The following is an 18,865-nucleotide window of genomic DNA, read 5'->3' as shown; positions in this document are numbered from 1 at the left end:
CCTGTTGCTCACACATACCTACCTCTAATGTTTTATCGTACTGTTTGCTCGAGAGGTACAGTTCAGCTGCCATGTTCACATCCTCAGCAGAAACTAGGCTCTGATGTTTGCTAAGAGCCTCTTCCATCACACCAATAGCTGATGTAATATCATTAGTTTCATAGTAACTTCTGAAAAAAGTCAGGTTTTATTTTAGTTAGAATAAACGTCTATTTCTAAATAATTGATCTTAAAATCAACACAGCCTAAACACTCCCTTCATCCACTAGTTTCAATTCAAGTAAGGTGTGCAATAAACTCCTAATTACAGCCTCATTCAGAATATAATGCTTCCAAGCTGCTTCCTGGCACTCTGGGAAATATTTATTAGAATATAAACAAATAGTGATGCTATAAATTGTGTTTGTTTTTGCTTTCTGGCAAATGTTGGGCAGCTCAGTGTTAATTAAGAATACAGTCGACCCCCCCCCCCCCCCCCCCCACCGCCCGCGGATGCTTATTTAACCCGTCTCAGTGCAGATGGACTTTAGGACCTGGGGGAGCTCAGGACCCACCGCCCGCGGCTGCTGCTGAATCCACAGTGTTTCTGTTCTGTTGACGGAAAACGATCACAATTGAAAATAAAGTGAAAATAATAAAGCGATCAGAAAGAAGTGAAATGCCATCAGTCATTGGAAAAGTGTTAGGCTATAGTCTGTCAACGATCAGAACAATTTTAAAGGATAAGTGAGAATAATGGAGCATGTTAAAGGCCCTGCCCTGATGAAAGCTACAATTATTACTAAGCAATGCAGCGGTTTAATTATTGAAATGCATGCATTTCTTGTGTTTTATAAGCATAGAAAGGTAAAATATATATACAATATACTAAAACAAACATTTGACTGACGCTAAATAATACCGGATGTACCCGTTCCGACTTACATACAAATTCAACTTAAAGACAGACTTTAATGGAACTTGTTCGTAACCCCAGGGACTGCCTGTACTTTAGATCATCTCTAGATTACTTATAATACCTAATACAATGTAAATGCTCTGTAAATAGTTGTTATACTGTATTGTTTAGGGAATAGTGACAAGAAAAAGATGTCTGTACATGCTCAAACAGTGAGTGCCAGAGAGAGAACTTTCGGGTTTTCCCAATCTGCGATTGGTTGAATCCGCACATGCGGAACCCACGGATAAGGAGGGCCGACTGTATACAGTACATGGAGTATCTAACCCAATTGAAGAGAAGGATAGAAACCAGAGTCAAACTCAGTGAATAAAAGAGCTGGGGAACATCAAGCTGGTGGAGTGCAGCTGTGTGCTCTGTGGCATGGCAGCAGGGAAGAAAATCCATGTAAATAGTCAGCAGAGTACCTAGTGTGCATTAACATTGCTCAAAAATCAAAGGGACATCTTGGAGAATGAAGTATCAGTGAATTCTGTCAACAACAGTGTCCAATAATCAACAAAAACCAGGTACATGGCCAGTAGCAGCACCTTGGGGCAAGGTCCAGCCCAATCCCATAAGAGGCTGTGTGGGCAAAAGCTGATTAGCTGTATTATCACTATCTACAAATAATATACCTACTTTCCATGTACAATTTTACATTCAATATAAGCATTAGATTTACCTAAAATAGAATACAATTCATATTGTTCCATATGGATGAAAACATCTTTAAAAAAAAGCACTGTACATGAACAGAGTATCCCCAATGCTGCCTCAAATGCACTGCAAGGATAAGTAACCAGTATCAGCATTCTCTCCCAAGGCAACATCCTTAGTAAATGGCTTAATTACACTCTGCCATCTCTGTGATGATATTCACATGCTTGACACCAGAATCAAAATGACAAAGGAGTATTCACAATGCCATAAAGAATCTACCAAAAATGGTAGAAGGAAGGCACTTCCCATACAACCCAGCCATGTGTCAGAGCTTACAAATCCCACATAACCATATAAGCCACCTTAGAATACACACACCTGGAGTGCAAGCAAATTATCCTCAACCCTGAGGGAGTGAGTAAAAAAACTTAGTTTTACTTAGTGCAGGCAGATAAACACAAAGTATTTTGGTTCAAGGCATGACATTCACCTACATAAAATGAGATGTTAATCATCACCATTACATAACTTAAAATGAATGGTTAATCTTATTCAAAGCAATCGTTATTAGGTAAAGGATCAAAGCAATGTTCCTGCCCAGGCATCACTGGTAGCTGGATAAGAAATGCAACGTCCCAGCTCCTTTAGCCATAGCTTGGCTAGGTTCTTTGAGTCTATTTATGATAGGACTGAAAGCTCAAATCTAAAAATAATTTCAGATTGTCACATTTTAATCCTTTTCCTTAGCATAATAGCCAAATCAGCTTGTGTAAACTTGAAAACTTAATGTGAAGAATTTTTGTTTTACTGATAACAAACTAAAATGTGGATTAATAAGTGTTTTTTAATGAAGGGATCATTACTGTGGTAACTTACTTTGCCATGTCTCTGGCTAGCTGCATGAAGTGCTCCCCATCAGTAGGTGGCAGAATGTTAAGGATTCGCCTGTATCCATCCATAGCCAGCTTGTGTTCACCAAGCTGTTCATAAAGGCTGCTGCGCTCCCAAAGGTACCGCACATTTGTTGTATCATACTTTATGGCTAAATGTTATGGACAAATCAGTTATGTATATTAGGCTTTTTACTATTTAAGATCATGCATTTTAAACTACATTCCTTATCTCACAACTACTAATTAAAACCTTGGGTAAGAAATAGATCATGGTTAGAAAGTGACCAGTAGGGCAAAACTGCAATTTTCTTCCACACAATTGTTGAAGAAAGTTTCACCTGATTAGATAAACTATTTAGATAAAAGTTAAAGATTGCAAAACATTGTGAAATTTCATGAAAGCTTCAGAAATATTTTCTGAAGTACACACACACACACACACACACACACACACACACACACACACACACACACACACACACACACACACACACACACACACACACACACACACACACACACACACACACACACACACACACACACTTATTTCACTGATCAAAAACTTAAATATCTTAACCACTTCTACAAAGAATATAGTACAGGCCCCTCAGTCTATGATGTTTTAATGTACTACGAGAACTAGACTCTTAGGCAATTCTATTTTCACAAGCACAAGTTTACAGAATTAAGGCCACACAAGATAGACAGAAGAGCTCTACCTCACAGCAACAGGCACTTTGGTTTAATTCTGATCTTTGGATGCTGTAAATGTGGAGTTTGCATGTTCATCCCATGAAAGTATGTTTCCTGTAAGTGTTCATTCTCCTCTCACACCCTAAACATATGCAGTTTAGTAGATTAATTAATTACTGTCAATTGTCCCTATTATGTAGAATCTGAGGGGAACTGATGAGAATGGACGAGGAATAGAAAGAAATTCGGCTTAATGTAGGATTAGTGTAAATGGAGGCTGATGTTTACATGGATTTGGTGGATCGAAAGGCTCATTTCTGTGCCGTCTCTCTCTATGACATCTTGTGCAGCAATATTGCCGTTTCTGGAAATGCAGGCAGGATTATGACTAGGCCAGGATTTTCCACAGTTAATAAAGTCAGTAGAGCTGGGATTGGATGTTTGATTGCTATTGACCTTGGAGCTCAACACTGTGAAGCTTTCAAATGAAATCAGTGTCAGAAAAATGATTGAAAATTTTGCACAAAGGATTTGGAAGTATGGAGACGAAAAAGGTCTGAATTTATGGTAGTACGGACAAAAAACAATAATCAAGAAAAATGCATATGTCATAACACAAGCATAAAACAGGATTTAAGCACTTTAGGTAATAAATATCCCACATCCAGTATGATTACCTTCAATGTTCAGAGAATTACAAAAGGAAAGAAGTGACTAATGCTGGAAATTTTATAAAACTGCATGAAAATAACTGCAGATGGAATTTAAAATTCTTAAGCATTTCCAAAAGCTGTAAGTGATATTATGTGTTTATATTAGTATCTTAATTGGTGTGGAAAGAAAAGGAAGCCGAGTAAAATCAGCAAAGATGCCCACAAACACTTGAGTCTTGGTGGGTTTCACATAACTGGGGACATTCTTGGAACCTCTTCCTCCTCCAATTATTTGCAAATTTCTCCTTTTCCATTCCCTAATAATTGTTAAGCAATGCTCCAATTGATACCTTATAATACTATTTAATTCCATTTTAAGATTGTCACTGCCACTGTTTCAGATGCAGTATTACGAGCTTCATTAGAGTTGTACTATAGTTTGTTTATCACCTGCTGCTAATTCAGACACACCCCTTGATAACCTACATTGAACCAGGATCAGACTTCTGGACTGATGATGATCACAATCTTTGGGCCTGGAAGTTAGCTATTGCAAAAGTATACAATTCTGCTGGAACACAAACTGCTGGAGGAACTGAGCAGGTCAGATGAGGGTGAGGGTGAAGGTGGGTAGGTGGGGGAGGGGCATGAAGTAAGAAGTTGGGAGGTGAAAGGTGGAAGAGGTAAAGGGCTACAGAAGGAGGAATCTGATAGGAGATGACAGTAGACCACTGGAGAAAGGGAAGGAGGAGAGCTACCAGAGGGAGGTGATGGGCAGCTGAGGGGTAAGAGGGAAGCTGTAATGGGGAATGGCAAAAAAAAGGAAAAGGTGGAGGGAGGGAGAAATTACTAGGTTAGAGAAATCGATGTTCACCCCTTACCTGTTCATCTATCATCTACCAGTTTGTATTCCTTCCCCTCCCCCACACCTTCTTATTCTGGCTTCTTCTCCATTCTTCTATAGTTATGATGAAGAGTCTCGGCTTGAAATACCGACTGTTTAGTCCTCTCTCTAGACACTGGCTGACCCACTTTGTGTGTTTCTCAAGATTATCAGCGTCCCAGCATCTGCAGTATCACTTGTGTACATAATTCTGCTGCTGTTTCACTCACACCTCCTCAATGATACCCTATTATGGACCATCTGTATTGTTCTGTCCCTCTTAGTAGTGCCACAATAATCAGTGCAAGATGATCACTTTGTGACAAAACTGCAGAACTGGTTACCTGCCAATATAATCATTTACAGACAAAACAGAAAACAGTCTCATTATCAGTTTGATCTTTCAGCAACACTTCCATCAGAAACAAAAGTCTTCCACATATAGTGCAACCTGTTCCTTTCCTTCCCTCAGAGAATGATGCTAAATTCTGAAGAATGCTGATTTATGAGCTCAAGAATGGAGCTGTCAGTGCTGGTGTATCCCTTGTCCTGAATGCCATGAGAACTCAAGCAATCTGATGTCAATTCTGAGGCTAATTAAAGATATAACCATCTGAGAGTACAAATAATTCCCAATTTCAAGTGATTTTCTCAGTTTAAGTAATTTCCCCAATTTCATTAAGGAATGGAACTGGCTTAAGGACTCAAATTGCTTATTTTGGTTCATACAATGGTATCCTGTTGCCACAACAGAATATACCTAGGGATGGTGGTAAAAGAATCGGGATGTTGAGGTTGAACTGTGGATATTACCATGTCAAGCTGTTTCTCATCAAGTTTTTGGGTAGCATTCCAAAGTCAGACACCGCACTGGTGAGCAAGACTTTACGAAGTGCATCCATTCAGCTTAACCATAATTCTGCAGCTATTAGATATGTCAGATTACTACAGATAATGTCTACAATGGAGTAACACACACAAAATGCTGGAAGAACTCAGCTGGCCAGGGAGCATCGAAAGAAAAAAGTTGGGGCCCCAAACAGTCCTTCCAGGTGCGGCAACACTTCAGCTGTGAGTCTGTTGGGGTCATATACTGTGTCCAGTGCTTCCTGTGGCCTCCTATATATCGACAAGAACCAACGTAGATTGGGAAACTGTTTCGCTGAGCATCTACACTCCGTCCGCCAGAAGAAGCGTGATCTCTCAGTAGCCACCCATTTTAACTCCACTTCCCATCCATGGCCTCCTCTATCCATGATGAGGACATACTCAGGTTGGAAGAACAACACCTTATATTCCACCTGGGTAGATTCCAACCTGATGGCATGAACACTGAATCCTCAAACTTCCGGTAATGCCCCCTGCCCCCTCACCATTCCCCGTCCCCTTTTCCCTCTCTCACCCTATGTCCTTGCCCGCCCATTGCCTCTCTCTGGCGCTCCTCCCCCCTTTTCTTTCTGTATCCCTTTAATCAATCAATTTCCCAGCTCTTTACTTCATCCCTCCCCCTCCCGGTTTCACCTATCATCTTGTGTTTCTCTCTCCCCTCCCCCACCTTTTATATCTACTCATCTTTTTTACCCCAGTCCTGCCAAAGGGTCTCGGCCCGAAACATTGACTAAATTTTTTCCATAGACGCTGTCTGGCCTGCTGAATTCTTCTGGAATTTTGTGTGTTTTACTTGAATATCCAGCAGCTGCAGACTTTCTCTTGTTTGTGATTTGTCTACTATGCAGAAGCTTACTTGGTCCCTTCAGAGGTTATCAGAGAGTCAACCACATTATTTATGAATCACAAGTGGTCAGATAACAAGCTACTTTTCCTGAAGGACATTAGTTGACCAGCTGGGTTTATATAAAAATCAGATGACCTTTGTGTTTTTTTTCTTTTGATGCTAGCGCATAAATTATTAGACATACACAACTTCACAGCTTGCCAAGGTAGGAATCAAACTGACAGTCACTGGGTTGTTATTCCAAGACCAAAACTCACACTGAATCACCTTTCATTGTTTTAATTTCCATTTAAGAGATTAACTTAACTATAGATTAACTTAACTATACCTTTAGAATAACAGAAAATAGCCTGTTTGATATTGTCTTGCTCAAGAGACATTTCAGCCAATTTCACCCACTCCTCTGGATCACTGGGATTTAAATGAGCTGCAATTAATCCAAATTGCAATGATTTCTCCATATCTCCTTGATCTTCATAAATCATTGCAAGGGTAGAGAAGGGCTCATAAGCAAGAGGAGCTAGGAGAAAGAAAACAAATCTATAATATTCATTACAAAATTAAAATTATTTAATTAGTTTGTGAGCAGTTATTTCCTACAAGTCCTTTTACAGTAAACTCTTAATTTAATGAAAACATATTCCACCTGTTAAAATAACAAAAAGTAAATGCAAATTATTTTTGATAGATATTAATGAAATAAACATAATATGTTATTGGCCCTGAAGCTATTTCAGAAGCTGGGAACACAGTTATAAAATTGCCAGTGACATACTGCTTCTGAATTGTCCTTTGCCCATATTTTTGTTATTTATTAGTAAAGTAAAACATTACTAGAAGTAACTTAATGAAATATGGCACATTTTGAATTTGAAATGATTTTCCTTGACTGTATTTTAAAGATCCATCAATAGCCTATATTTGTTTTCAAATTATGCCCTAAACATGTTTAACATTTTAAAAATCCTAATATAGATAAAAGCACAAAATGGCTGGCTTCTGCATTTCTCACTTTAGATGTTGCGACTTTGTAAATTATTATTTCTTAAAAGTAATGGGTAACAGGGGAATGGGAGCCGAAAGCAAGTAGAACTTAGAACATGTGGAAGGATTCACACAACAGTCAGCATAACCCAACAAACTCGTTTCTTTCATTTTGTATTTGCTACTTTACGCGCTCACACTCAACAGTTTTAATATGGAATAGCTTTAGAACACAATTTTCAAAAACCATATATCATTAAATTACAAATAAACAACATCTTTATTTTCAAATCCCTTCTTGACCATTCCTGCTCTGTAATATTCTCCAGTAATACAACCCTTTGGAATCTGTGTGCCTCCAGAACAAATCTTGAAACCCTTAATTTCATCTACACATTCTAAATTCTAACCCCTCTGGAGACGACTGTGACTTAAGTTGTCAAGAACTGAGGCTCTGGAATTCCCTCCTTAAAGCTCTGGCTTTTATTCAAACTCTATTCTTCACTGGCCCTCTAACTTGACATCTCAAAATGTGGTGTCAAATTTTGATTGCTAATAAAACGTGAAGCACATACAACATTTTTTGATACCAAACAAAATCTGTAAGTGCAAGTTGTCATTAAAGCAAATGCACATAATGTACTATAGTTATGTTTTTGAAAAATAATGAGATCCGCCTTTCTCTTTTAACAAAAGGCTTCAAAATATCATTCATATTCCAACCACTTACTAGTAATTCAGAGAGTTCTTAAACATTTCCTTGTTTTTATCTCCATTGCATTTCTTAAAATTTCATTCCTACTAACAACCTGAAAAGCCCATTGCTCAGCCTGTCTTAAAAGTGCAGACCTATTACCATAGAAATTTGTCATGTGGTTCTGCTCTGCACTGCCTCAAGGATCCATTATCAATACGTACAAGGCATTCAGTACTGAATACAGTTCTGCTTAACCAGTGCTTGTCGTCACATCAGTTAACTCAATTGTTTATAATTCATTACTTGAATATGGTATTCACTTGTAAAGTGACTGTGCCAATAGAACAAAATTCATATACCTCATATATTGTCTATACTTCTCACTGCCTCAGTAAAGCAGCCCCAAAATTAAATACAGTGCCCCACCCTCCTGGTCATTCTCTCCTCAGCCCTCGCCCATCAGGCAGAAGATACAAAGAGCTTAAAATTTCATACCACGCAGGCTCAAGAACGGCTTCTACCCCGCTGTTATAAGATGACTGATTGTTTCCCTAGTATGATAAAATGGACTCTTCATCTCACAATCTGCCTTGTTATGATTTTGCACCTTCTTGCCTACCTGTTAGCACTTTCTCTGTAGCTGCTACACTTTATTCTGCATTCTTACTGTTTTGTACTACCTCAATGCACTGTGTAATGAATTGATCTGCATGAGCAGTACGTAAGACAAGCTTTTTACTCACTGTACCTTGATACGTGTGACAATAACAAAGCAATTCCAATTCCAAAATTTGCTGAATATTGAGAAAAAAAGACAAGCAAGCTCAACAAATTCAGCAGAATAAAAACCTAAGTTGTGTAAAACTTCTCAAATAATTATAATATTTTATTGATGATCACAACACTGAACATTTTTTATAATATACTCTTTGGTGTGATTTTTAATACGTTTCGGGATCTACAACTATACAGAGTAGGGTTCGACTTTCCAACTAGATGATAAACCAAGCACGGTAATACCTTGTCTGATGATTTCCATACACATCATCACAGCCTCTTCACGGTCTCCTCGTGCAAACCTGATATTAGCTTCTCCCATGAGACCTCTCAATGCTTTAGGGAGTTTACTTCGAGGTCGCCTCTCCTAACAGATTGCAGGTCGAACAGTGGAAAAATGGTTAAAAAAAATAGATTACTGTTAAATTCCCTCTATTTCAAATGTAACAGTGTACTGTATCAGATTCACAGTTGAAGCATGCCCATTTGATCTGCTAAGGTCATTCCATTTTATTCGATATCATGGATTTAGACATGATACTCTTTAGACATGACACCAACCATTCCCTAAACCTAGCTTCTTTACCTATTCTCCAGAGAGGAAAATAGTGACAAAATTAGATTTATAAATGTCTTAAGTCTTTTTTGATTTCCATGATTTTAGGTACAGAGGAGATAGCAGGGGTAAGTTTTTTACGCAGAGAGTGGTGAGAGCGTGGAATGGGCTGCCAATGACAGTGGTGGAGGTGGATACAATAGGGTCTTTTAAGAGACTTCTGGACAGGTATATGGAGCTCAGAAAAATCGAGGGCTATGGGTAACCCTGGGTTACTTCTTAGGTAAGGACATGTTCCGCACAGCTTTGTGGGCCAAAGGACATGTATTGTGCTATGTTTCTATTTAAAATGACCCCAAGTCAAATGTCTTTTCTGGAAATTGATTCAAGATTATGAATCTAGGTTATGAGAAATTTTCTATTTCAACTTAAGACTTTCTTGAAGATTCTCCATATCTTTTATTAATTCTAAATTGTATCATCCTTTTTCTAAGCATTTTGTTCTAGAACTATAAACTAGAATGAAAAGAAAATAATAAAATTTCAACAAATTTCCCTGATAACAAATTATCTAGAATCATCTATGTCACTCTAAAACCTTCAACATGTATCTATATTCCTAATGAGATAGAGCCATCAGAATTATCCAGAATAAAATTCATAGTGTAAAATTTACTGCAAATGATCTGCCCTAATGATGTACCCAAAATTGCAGTACATATATTCTAATTTTATTGATGTTAAATAGTTACAAAACAGAGAATATTCATAGCTAGGCGATTCAAAGGCAGTACTTCAAAGAAATATTTCAAATAACATTGGAGGTTTATGAATTCTAAACTAAAGTCAGAAGTATTCCACAGTACTGGTGATAATAAAACATAAAGCATATGGATCAACACACACAAAATGCTGGTGGAACGCAGCAGGCCAGGCAGCACCTATAGGAAGAAGCACTGTCAACGTTTTGGGCCGAGACCCTTCGTCAGGACTAACTGAAAGAAAAGATAGTAAGAGATTTGAAAGTAGGAGAAGGAAGGGGAATCCAAAATGATAAGAGAAGACAGGAGGGGGTGGGGTGAAGCTAAGAGCTGGAAAGGTGATTGGCAAAAGGGATACAAAGCTGGAGAAGGGAAAGGACCATGGGACGGGAGGCCTAGGGAGAAAGAAAGGGGGAGGGGAGCACCAGAGGGAGATGGAGAACAGGCAAAGAGTGATGAGCAGACAGAGGGAAAAAAGGAGGGGGGGAATAAATAAATCAGGGATGGGGTAAGAAGGGGAGGAGGGGCATTAACAGAAGTTTGAGAAATCAATGTTCATGCCATCAGGTTGGAGGCTACCCAGTCAGAATATAAGGTGTTGTTCCTCCAACCTGAGTGTGGCTTCATCTTGACAGTACAGGAGGCCATCAATAGACAAATCAGAATGGGAAAGGGACGTGGAATTAAAATGTGTGGCCACTGGGAGATCCTGCTTTCTCTGGCGGACAGAGCGTAGGTGTTCAGCAAACGGTCTCCCAGTTTATGTCAGGTCTCACCAATATATAAAAGGCTGCACCGGGAACACCGGACGCAGTATACCACACCAGCCGACTCACAGGTGAAGTGTCGCCTCACCTGGAAGGACTGTCTGGGGTCCTGAATGGTGGTGAGGGAGGAAGTGTAAGGGCAGGTGCAGCACTTGTTCTGCTTACAAGGATAACTGCCAGGAGGGAGATCAGTGGAAAGGGAGGGGGGGGGGGTCGAATGGACAAGGAAGTCATGTAGGGAGTGATCCCTGCAGAAAGCAGAAAGGGGGGGGAGGGAAAGATGTGCTTGGTAGTGGGATCCTGTTGGAGGTGGTGGAAGTTACGGAGAATTATATGTTGGGCCCGCAGGCTGGTGGGGTGGTAGGTGAGGACAAGGGGGACCCTATCCTGAGTCGGGTGGTGGGTGGATGGGGCGAGAGCGGATGTGCGTGAAATTGGAGAGATGTGTTTGAGAGCAGAGTTGATGGTGGAGGAAGGGAAGCCCCTTTGTTTAAAGAAGGAAGACATCTCCTTTGTCCTGGAAAGAAAAGCCTCATACTAAGAGCAGATGCGGCGGAGACAGAGGAATTGCAAGAAGGGGATTGCATTTTTGCAAGAGACAGGATGAGAAGAGGAATAGTCCAGGTAGCTGTGAGAGTCAGTAGGCTTATAGTAGATATCAGTAGATAAGCCGTCTCCAGAGATGGAGACAGAAAGATCAAGAAAGGGGAGGGAGGTGTCAGAAATGGACCAGATAAATTTGAGGGCAGAATGCAAGTTGGAAGCAAAGTTAATGAAGTCAACAAGCTCAGCGTGCGTGCAGGAGGCAGCGCCAATGCAGTCATCGATGTAACGAAGGAAAAGAGGGGATAAAAAAAAACTCAGCATGCATGCAGATGACATTTCCACACTCTATAGCACATTGCAGACAATGGCTATCAAGTTCAATTTTAGTACTTAACGTAATTACCAGCATATAATGTATTTCTTTTTACACCCGAAAAGAATATATGTCATACCTAAGTTCTTGTGACATTCAATTAGCTAAATCAAATATTAATGTTTGTCAAATTATGTGAAATGAGACTAACTTACTCCTGAAATGGAATACCACTAAAGAGTCATTCAAGCTTTGTGCTCTGCTTTAAATCATCATAAACCCTCATACCAGCTGAAGCTATGCACCACAAACACACATGGTCAATTTTTATGGTCCTTGCCCACTCAATTGAACAAATTTGCTATTCTGCTGATGAGTCAGAGGCTGGGTATCTCACAGCTGGTGACTTGTCTCTGCCCCCTGACACTTTAAGGCCTTTCTACCTCTCTTAGGCAGAAGTCAGGAGTTTGATCATATATATTCCACTTGCCCAGATGACTGTAGCTTCAACAAATCTCGAGGGTCATCCATCATCTGAGACAAAGCATTCTATTTGATTCGCACACAGCCACCATGCTAAATATTCATTCCCTCTGCCACTGGTGTACAACAGCTATAGTACGTACCATCTACAAAATCCACTGTAGTTCCCTCCCTGGGCTATTCCAATACCATGACCCAAACCTGCAACTCTACTACCAAAAAAGACAAAAGCAAGAGATGAATGGAAACTCCACTGTCTGCAGGTCCCACTGCAGGATGCACAGTGTTCTGATTTGGAAATATATTCCTGACACTCGCTACCCAACAACACTGTGAACACAGCTTCACCACCAGAACCACAGCAGTTCAGGAAGACGACTGGTCACCAGCTTCTCAAGGGCAATTAAGAATGGGCAATAAGTGCTGGCCTTGCTAGTACATGCCAGAGATGAATTAAAATAATGTTGCGAAATAAAGAGATATTTATGGTTACTATCTGTTTACTTGAATCTGAGCAGTGGACCTGAATCCTCAGTGCCATGTGGACTGGCACCAAGGCAGTTATAATGTACAGTCAGCTTCTTAGTAAAAATTAATGAATGTTTTTTATTTTTTTCCACCTTGCTTAGGAAAATAATTTATGAACCGTATCATCCTGATAACCCCAAAAATCTTGCATCAACAGCTCCTCAGGAATTTAATCTTACAGCCTTGGCTGTACCATAAACTGACAGATGTTCTCAACCTGGGCCATACACAATAACTAAACCTTTGCTTAACAATAGAACATATCTCTTCAAATAGCTCTGCTGCTCCAGCCTAAACAAATTCATAACCAATGAACACCCACTATGCCTCTTACTTAGTCCTGCTTACCTTCACACCTATGGTCAACTGTATTAAACTACTACAGGCACTACATCAAGTTGAGCCAAAGGCAGTGAATAATAGTAACATCATGCACAACAGACAGAAGAATATACTCTAGTATCCAGAGTGCAAAACATATAGACTACACTCATTTCAGTTCTACGAAACTCAGTTTACACTATTAAATCATCTGGCTAGAGGTGGGAATTGAAGAACTTCTAACTGTTATATGTTATATTTAAAAGCACAGCAAGAACAAGGTTTTTTAAACTGACCTTTTTTATTTACAAGATTCTATATCCAGTAGTTTGGATCATTTATTTTGTAAAATTTATAAAAAAAAACATTCACCCCAACTTGTCAGTAAGAGTATGCTCCCAATAACTTCTGATGCATAAGACAACTGAAACTACTGAACTGCTCAGTCAGAGAAAATCTATTACAAATCGTAATGAAGAGAAAAAGAAAGTATTCAAGAACTGGGCGAAAGTAACTGACTCATTCAGCCAATCTCACTGTTGTATGTTCTGTGCTGGAAGCATCGTGAAACTGCTCACCCTTTGCATTTTCTTGTGTTCTCGTTGCAGCTCCATCTCCAAAGCAAAAACATCTCCAGCAGAGAGCTGTTCATTTTGTTCATGTTCCTCGTCATCATCATCACTTACGTGATCACCAAACATTGAAGCAAAAACTCGATGAACAGACTTGCTCACACCATCAGAGGTTTCCTCTGCAAAACCAAAAAATGCAATATATCACATTTTGTATTTATAACTTTAAAAGCCAAAAAGTTACCATAATTCCTTAATGTGGTTTATAACATTCACTGTAACAGACTATAGAAAATGCTTCCCCCTTCCATCTCAGTCTGGAAGAGGGGTCTCATTCCGAAATGTCTAATATCTATTCATTTCCATAGATGCAGTGGACGTGCTAAGTTCCTCCAGCATTTTGTGTGTGTTGCTATTGGAAATGTAGCTTCTTTAAGAGAATTTCATTTCCCTATATGTCAGTTATCAGATATTATTGAATATCTGAGTGTTGGCACGTGGCCATGTGGTTAAGGCGTTCGTCTAGTGATCTGAAGGTCACTAGGTCGTGCATTGGCTGAGGCTGCGTGTGTGTCCTTGAACAAGGCACTTAACCACACATTGCTCTGCAACGACACTGGTGCCAAGCTGTATGAGTCATAATGCCCTTCCCTTGGACAACATTGGTGGCATGGAGAGAGGAGACTTGCAGCTTGGGCAACTGCCGGTCTTCCATTAAAAAAAATATTGCCCAGGTTTGCACCCTGGAAACTTTCTAAGGCACAAATCCATGATCTATTGAGACTAACGGAAGCCTACACACCTACACACATTATTGAAACATCTGCCATTTTATACTTCTAATGCTATTCTAAATTACTTTTAGAATATTTGTATTTGTATACATAAAAGCTCTCACCTGATTACAATACACAATTTTAGCTATAAACTTCAATATTTAAAGTTTTTCTTCAATCCATGTACACCTTATCCTCGTTATATGTGTCTTCAGACAATGCAGATTCACAGTTATGCGAGGAAGCTATTTCTACCAATGTTTCCTTATATGCGTCCAAAACTCACAGTTATGCGAGGAACACTGCTTTCCCACCAATACAAGTCACGTGCGCACGTCTCACAATCTCACTCCCGCCAGTCTCGCATTGATTTTGGCAAGGTGTGGATCTGCGATCTTGCGCTCTTAAACTTTTGTTGGTTTTACCTAAGGTGCAGTGATTTTGTGCTTGAAATATTTAACTAAGCCTCCTAAGCATCCGATGTCATGTCCTGGGTCATCTGTCGAGCAGCAGAGAACCGCTTTAACACTTGAAAAAAAGTTGGAAATTATAAACAGTGCGGCATCAGGTGAAGGTAACACAGCTCTGGGACACTACTGCCTGGAACAAGATCTTGCCTTTAAAGTTCTTTTGTTGGTTGACAATGCGCCAGCCCATCCTAAACATTTGGACAGCATTCATCCTAACATAACAGTGCGTTTCCTGCTGCCTAACACAACATCACTGATTTAACCATTCATCCAAGGTGTGATCCACATTCAAGGCATTTTTTTTTTTACAGCGAACTCTCTCTCAGATGCTGCAAGCAACAGACTATTTTGAAAATCCCAGGAGTTTACCAATGGTGAGGTAATGGAGGAAGTCGGAACACTTGGCACAAATTGCGATGGACATGAACCCAAGTTTAGAACGGAGTCAACATTTCAGTCATTCCCTGCTGTCAGCCCTTCTTCCCTACAAGCAAATTTATGCTGAAAAACAAAATGCTGCCAAGCAAACAACCCTCACCACTTTCTTCAAACCAGTGTCATCTCCTGCTGCCCGCAGTTCTAAGAGTTCTGTGAGTCTTCCTTCACCCCTTGCTGTGCTTGATATGATCCTGGACCACAACCATCTACCTTATCTATGAAAGCTGCCCGACACCACAACAACCACTCATCTCTCGGAGCAAACACACCTGCCACTGTTGATGAGTACTTTACACCCTAGTATGTTAACTTTCTATGATTTATTACGTTGAATATTACCTTAAGTTGATGAAATATAATATGAATGTTGCCTTGTGGTACTGCTTTTGTGATGTATTGGTATGAAAATGTGAATAAATTACAGGTAAAACATATTTAGGAAGCCCTCCAGAACGCATCCCTATTTTCTCCATTTAAATAATTACATTGTGCAATTTCACATTATGTATCGACTGCGAGGAGCGTATTCCCCTCATATAACGAGGATAGGGTGTATTTTACAGCATTGATAGATGCCTGTTTTTCTTAAAAGTACAAATACTAGCCAGTCCTTTCCTACATCAGATGAATAGTGTACCTGAATCATCTGCCCCTTGTTTGGCTCGACTGTGTGAGGGCCTGGATGGGACATCAACATCTTCTGCGGCTGTGGTTTCTCCTTCATCTTCAGTTACCCCACCACCTGTGGCTTCCTAAAATAAGCAACAGAATTGTGCACTCATTATGTTATATCAATGATAAAAATTATAAGGTTTTTAAAGGTTTGAATGGTGCAGTTAAAAAATGCCACAGAAATACCATTCACTTTATTCCACGGTACTTTCTTCTACCAGAAACAAGCCTCCTTCTCATCAAATGAAAAGATACTCTTAATAAATTAAAATATTTGATAGGGAAAAGGGCCATCATAAAAGTTTAAGCATTGCACATGCTTTCAACTATCTTGAGCAAAGTCAGTAAGAATATTCTGCTTCAAATCAACAATAGGAGTATTTTGTGTAACACGTGGTGGTGATTGATATGATGCTTTCAGAGCCAGTGATTTTTCATGTCCTCTTATACAGGCATGTACTAAATTGTCACCAGAGATTTTTTTTCTAGAAAGACAATACAAACATTTTTATATGATAACAATTTTGCTACAATTCATACCCTCAATAGGAATAACAGGGAATTTAGATCAAGTCTTAACCAAAACACATGATCACAAAGAGTTTACAAAAGATTGTCCATTCAATCAGCACCAACACGGATATAACCCTTCCCACCATGGTGCCACAAGACAGTGGCATCCATCACTAAGGACCCTCACCAACAAGAACATGCCCTCTTCTCATTCCTGCTGTCGAAGAGAAGGTACTGGAGCCAGAAGACCCACATCTAGTGTTTTAGGAATAGCTTTTCCCCTCTACTATCAGATTTCAGAATGGTCCATGAACACTACCTCCTTATTTCCCTTTTGCATTATTTATTTACCTTTTGGTAACATATCACCATTTTATGTCTTGCACTGTACTGCTGCCACCAAACAACAAATTTCATGATATACTGTATGTCAGTGATAATAAACCTGATACAGATTCATAATGTAGAAAGGTCCAGAAAACTAATTTGAAGAATGAGTATACATGTATTTATCAATTTCTGACAGAGAGGCAGTATATGCACACTTTGTGGCTCGGCTACTTGCCAGGTGCACCTGCTCAGAGACGCAGGAAGCAGGAGTGTATGGTCTTTGACATCAATTACTCTAGTGCCGGTGTTCATCTCTCCATCTGCCTTCTTCACTCCCTAGATGAGACCTCATCACCGAGGCAGGAGATGGAGTTCAAGTACCACTCCAGCAACTGCTGCAAGTATCTAAACTGAGGTTTACTACCGTAGTGACATTGTGTTCATCTGAGAGCCATAACGACTCTCTAAGCTTGGTCACTCTACCAAGCCGGGGAGTGAAAGATCACACGATTCTTTCAATCAGCAGTGACTGGGAGATAAACCTGCTCTTTCCTTCCAAAATTATGAACCGTGTGCTGCAGTTATCCTCGTTTCCCCCAGTCAAGGGTTCGCCTCCGAGGGGAAATTCGTTTTTTAAAGCGGGTTAATGCAGGATTAGTATTGAGCATTGCGGGTGCACCCTCATCTCCAGCACTGCAGCGGCTCAAGAAGGCAGCTTGACACCACTTTCTGAAGGGCATTTAAGCGCTAGATCCACCTGGGAAGCCCACGCCCCTTGACTGGGTAAAACAACCGGGGCGGGGGGGGGAGGTTGATGATGATCACGGACTCAGTGGATCTAAAGGCCTGTCCCCGTGTTGTGTGCGATATTGTTCACCAAGGCACAAAGTCTACTGTTCTCTCTCCCTCACCCGCTCCCGCGCCTTTCTCTCCTCACGGAGCCGCTCAAATTCCTCGAAGGAGATTTTTCCTTCTAAGTAGTCAATGAGCTCGGGACTGAAGCCCGACATCTTCCATCTGAGCCGGAACAATTATAGGGCGAACCGACTCGGTCCGTTCATGTAAACAGTCCGGTGGAAATTTAGCATCTTGATTTTGTTCCGAGAGAGAATCTTCATTCTCCTCACAATTCCGTCCACTTCGGTAATCTATGGTGCATTCGCGGGACTTTAAAAAACTGTTGTCGGAAGAAATTTGTAAAATTATTTATGATTATTGCTCAGTTATTTTGATACAATATCCTGTGCTTTATATTGAAAATTAATAAACATAATGTAAATCTAAAACTTTAGAACGAGTAAAATAATAAAATTATGCACGGACTGTTGAATAAATTAATGAAAATCTGTAGGTGGATTGAAGATATTTGAACTATTAATAATTTCTCTAAATTTGTTTTCAGAATGTGGGCCGTGCATTTTGCCTGTCCCCAGCAGTCCTGAGATGAGGAGGTGGGGAATGAAACCATTTATATTTATGGAATTCTTCCTCAGATTCAAGATATCCAAACAAACCTTCCGTACAATTCAATGTTTTAAATGTGGACACTGATTGAGGAAACACAGAAATAAATTTACACCCAAAAGTAACCACAACCAGAAATATGTTGCTAGGTCAATTGCCTAAGAACAGGGCACTGGATATCTCACCCTCTTCTCTTAACAGTGCAATAACATTTCAGGTCAAAGACCCTTCATCAGAACTGGTGTCTTTGACTACCTTGATGTTTTCATTCCCTTGGTTCACTCCAGCTGAAGCCCTTCTGAACTTAAAGTCCTCTATTCAGTAAGAACCATCCCTAAGATTTGAATCAAAGCTGCCAACAAGGGGTGCTTAACACAACTCATCCTCCAAAAATTGGGCATTGCCTCCTTCAGATATTTTCTCAGTAGTTCTTCCCT

General features: G+C 39.9%; 1 protein-coding gene across 1 annotated transcript in view; it reads right to left on the bottom strand.

The window, feature by feature from the left end:
* gtf3c3 (general transcription factor IIIC, polypeptide 3) overlaps positions 1-18,014 on the bottom strand; it is a 46,935-nt gene extending 28,921 nt beyond the window's left edge. Inside the window, exons 1-7 of the mRNA XM_073046944.1 lie at positions 17,876-18,014; positions 16,087-16,201; positions 13,772-13,944; positions 9,162-9,285; positions 6,789-6,980; positions 2,477-2,642; positions 23-170 (exon numbers count right to left, since the gene is read on the bottom strand). Of these exons, the coding sequence (XP_072903045.1) occupies positions 23-170; positions 2,477-2,642; positions 6,789-6,980; positions 9,162-9,285; positions 13,772-13,944; positions 16,087-16,201; positions 17,876-17,974 (1,017 nt within the window). The 5' untranslated portion in view covers positions 17,975-18,014. The remainder of the gene's footprint in view (positions 1-22; positions 171-2,476; positions 2,643-6,788; positions 6,981-9,161; positions 9,286-13,771; positions 13,945-16,086; positions 16,202-17,875) is intronic.
* Between the last annotated feature and the right edge of the window lie 851 nt (positions 18,015-18,865).

This window comes from Hemitrygon akajei, chromosome 5 (genome assembly GCF_048418815.1).
Source record: "Hemitrygon akajei chromosome 5, sHemAka1.3, whole genome shotgun sequence".
NCBI lineage: Eukaryota > Metazoa > Chordata > Chondrichthyes > Myliobatiformes > Dasyatidae > Hemitrygon > Hemitrygon akajei.
Note: the sequence above shows the minus strand (reverse complement) of the source record. Positions and strands in the feature narration are given on the sequence as shown.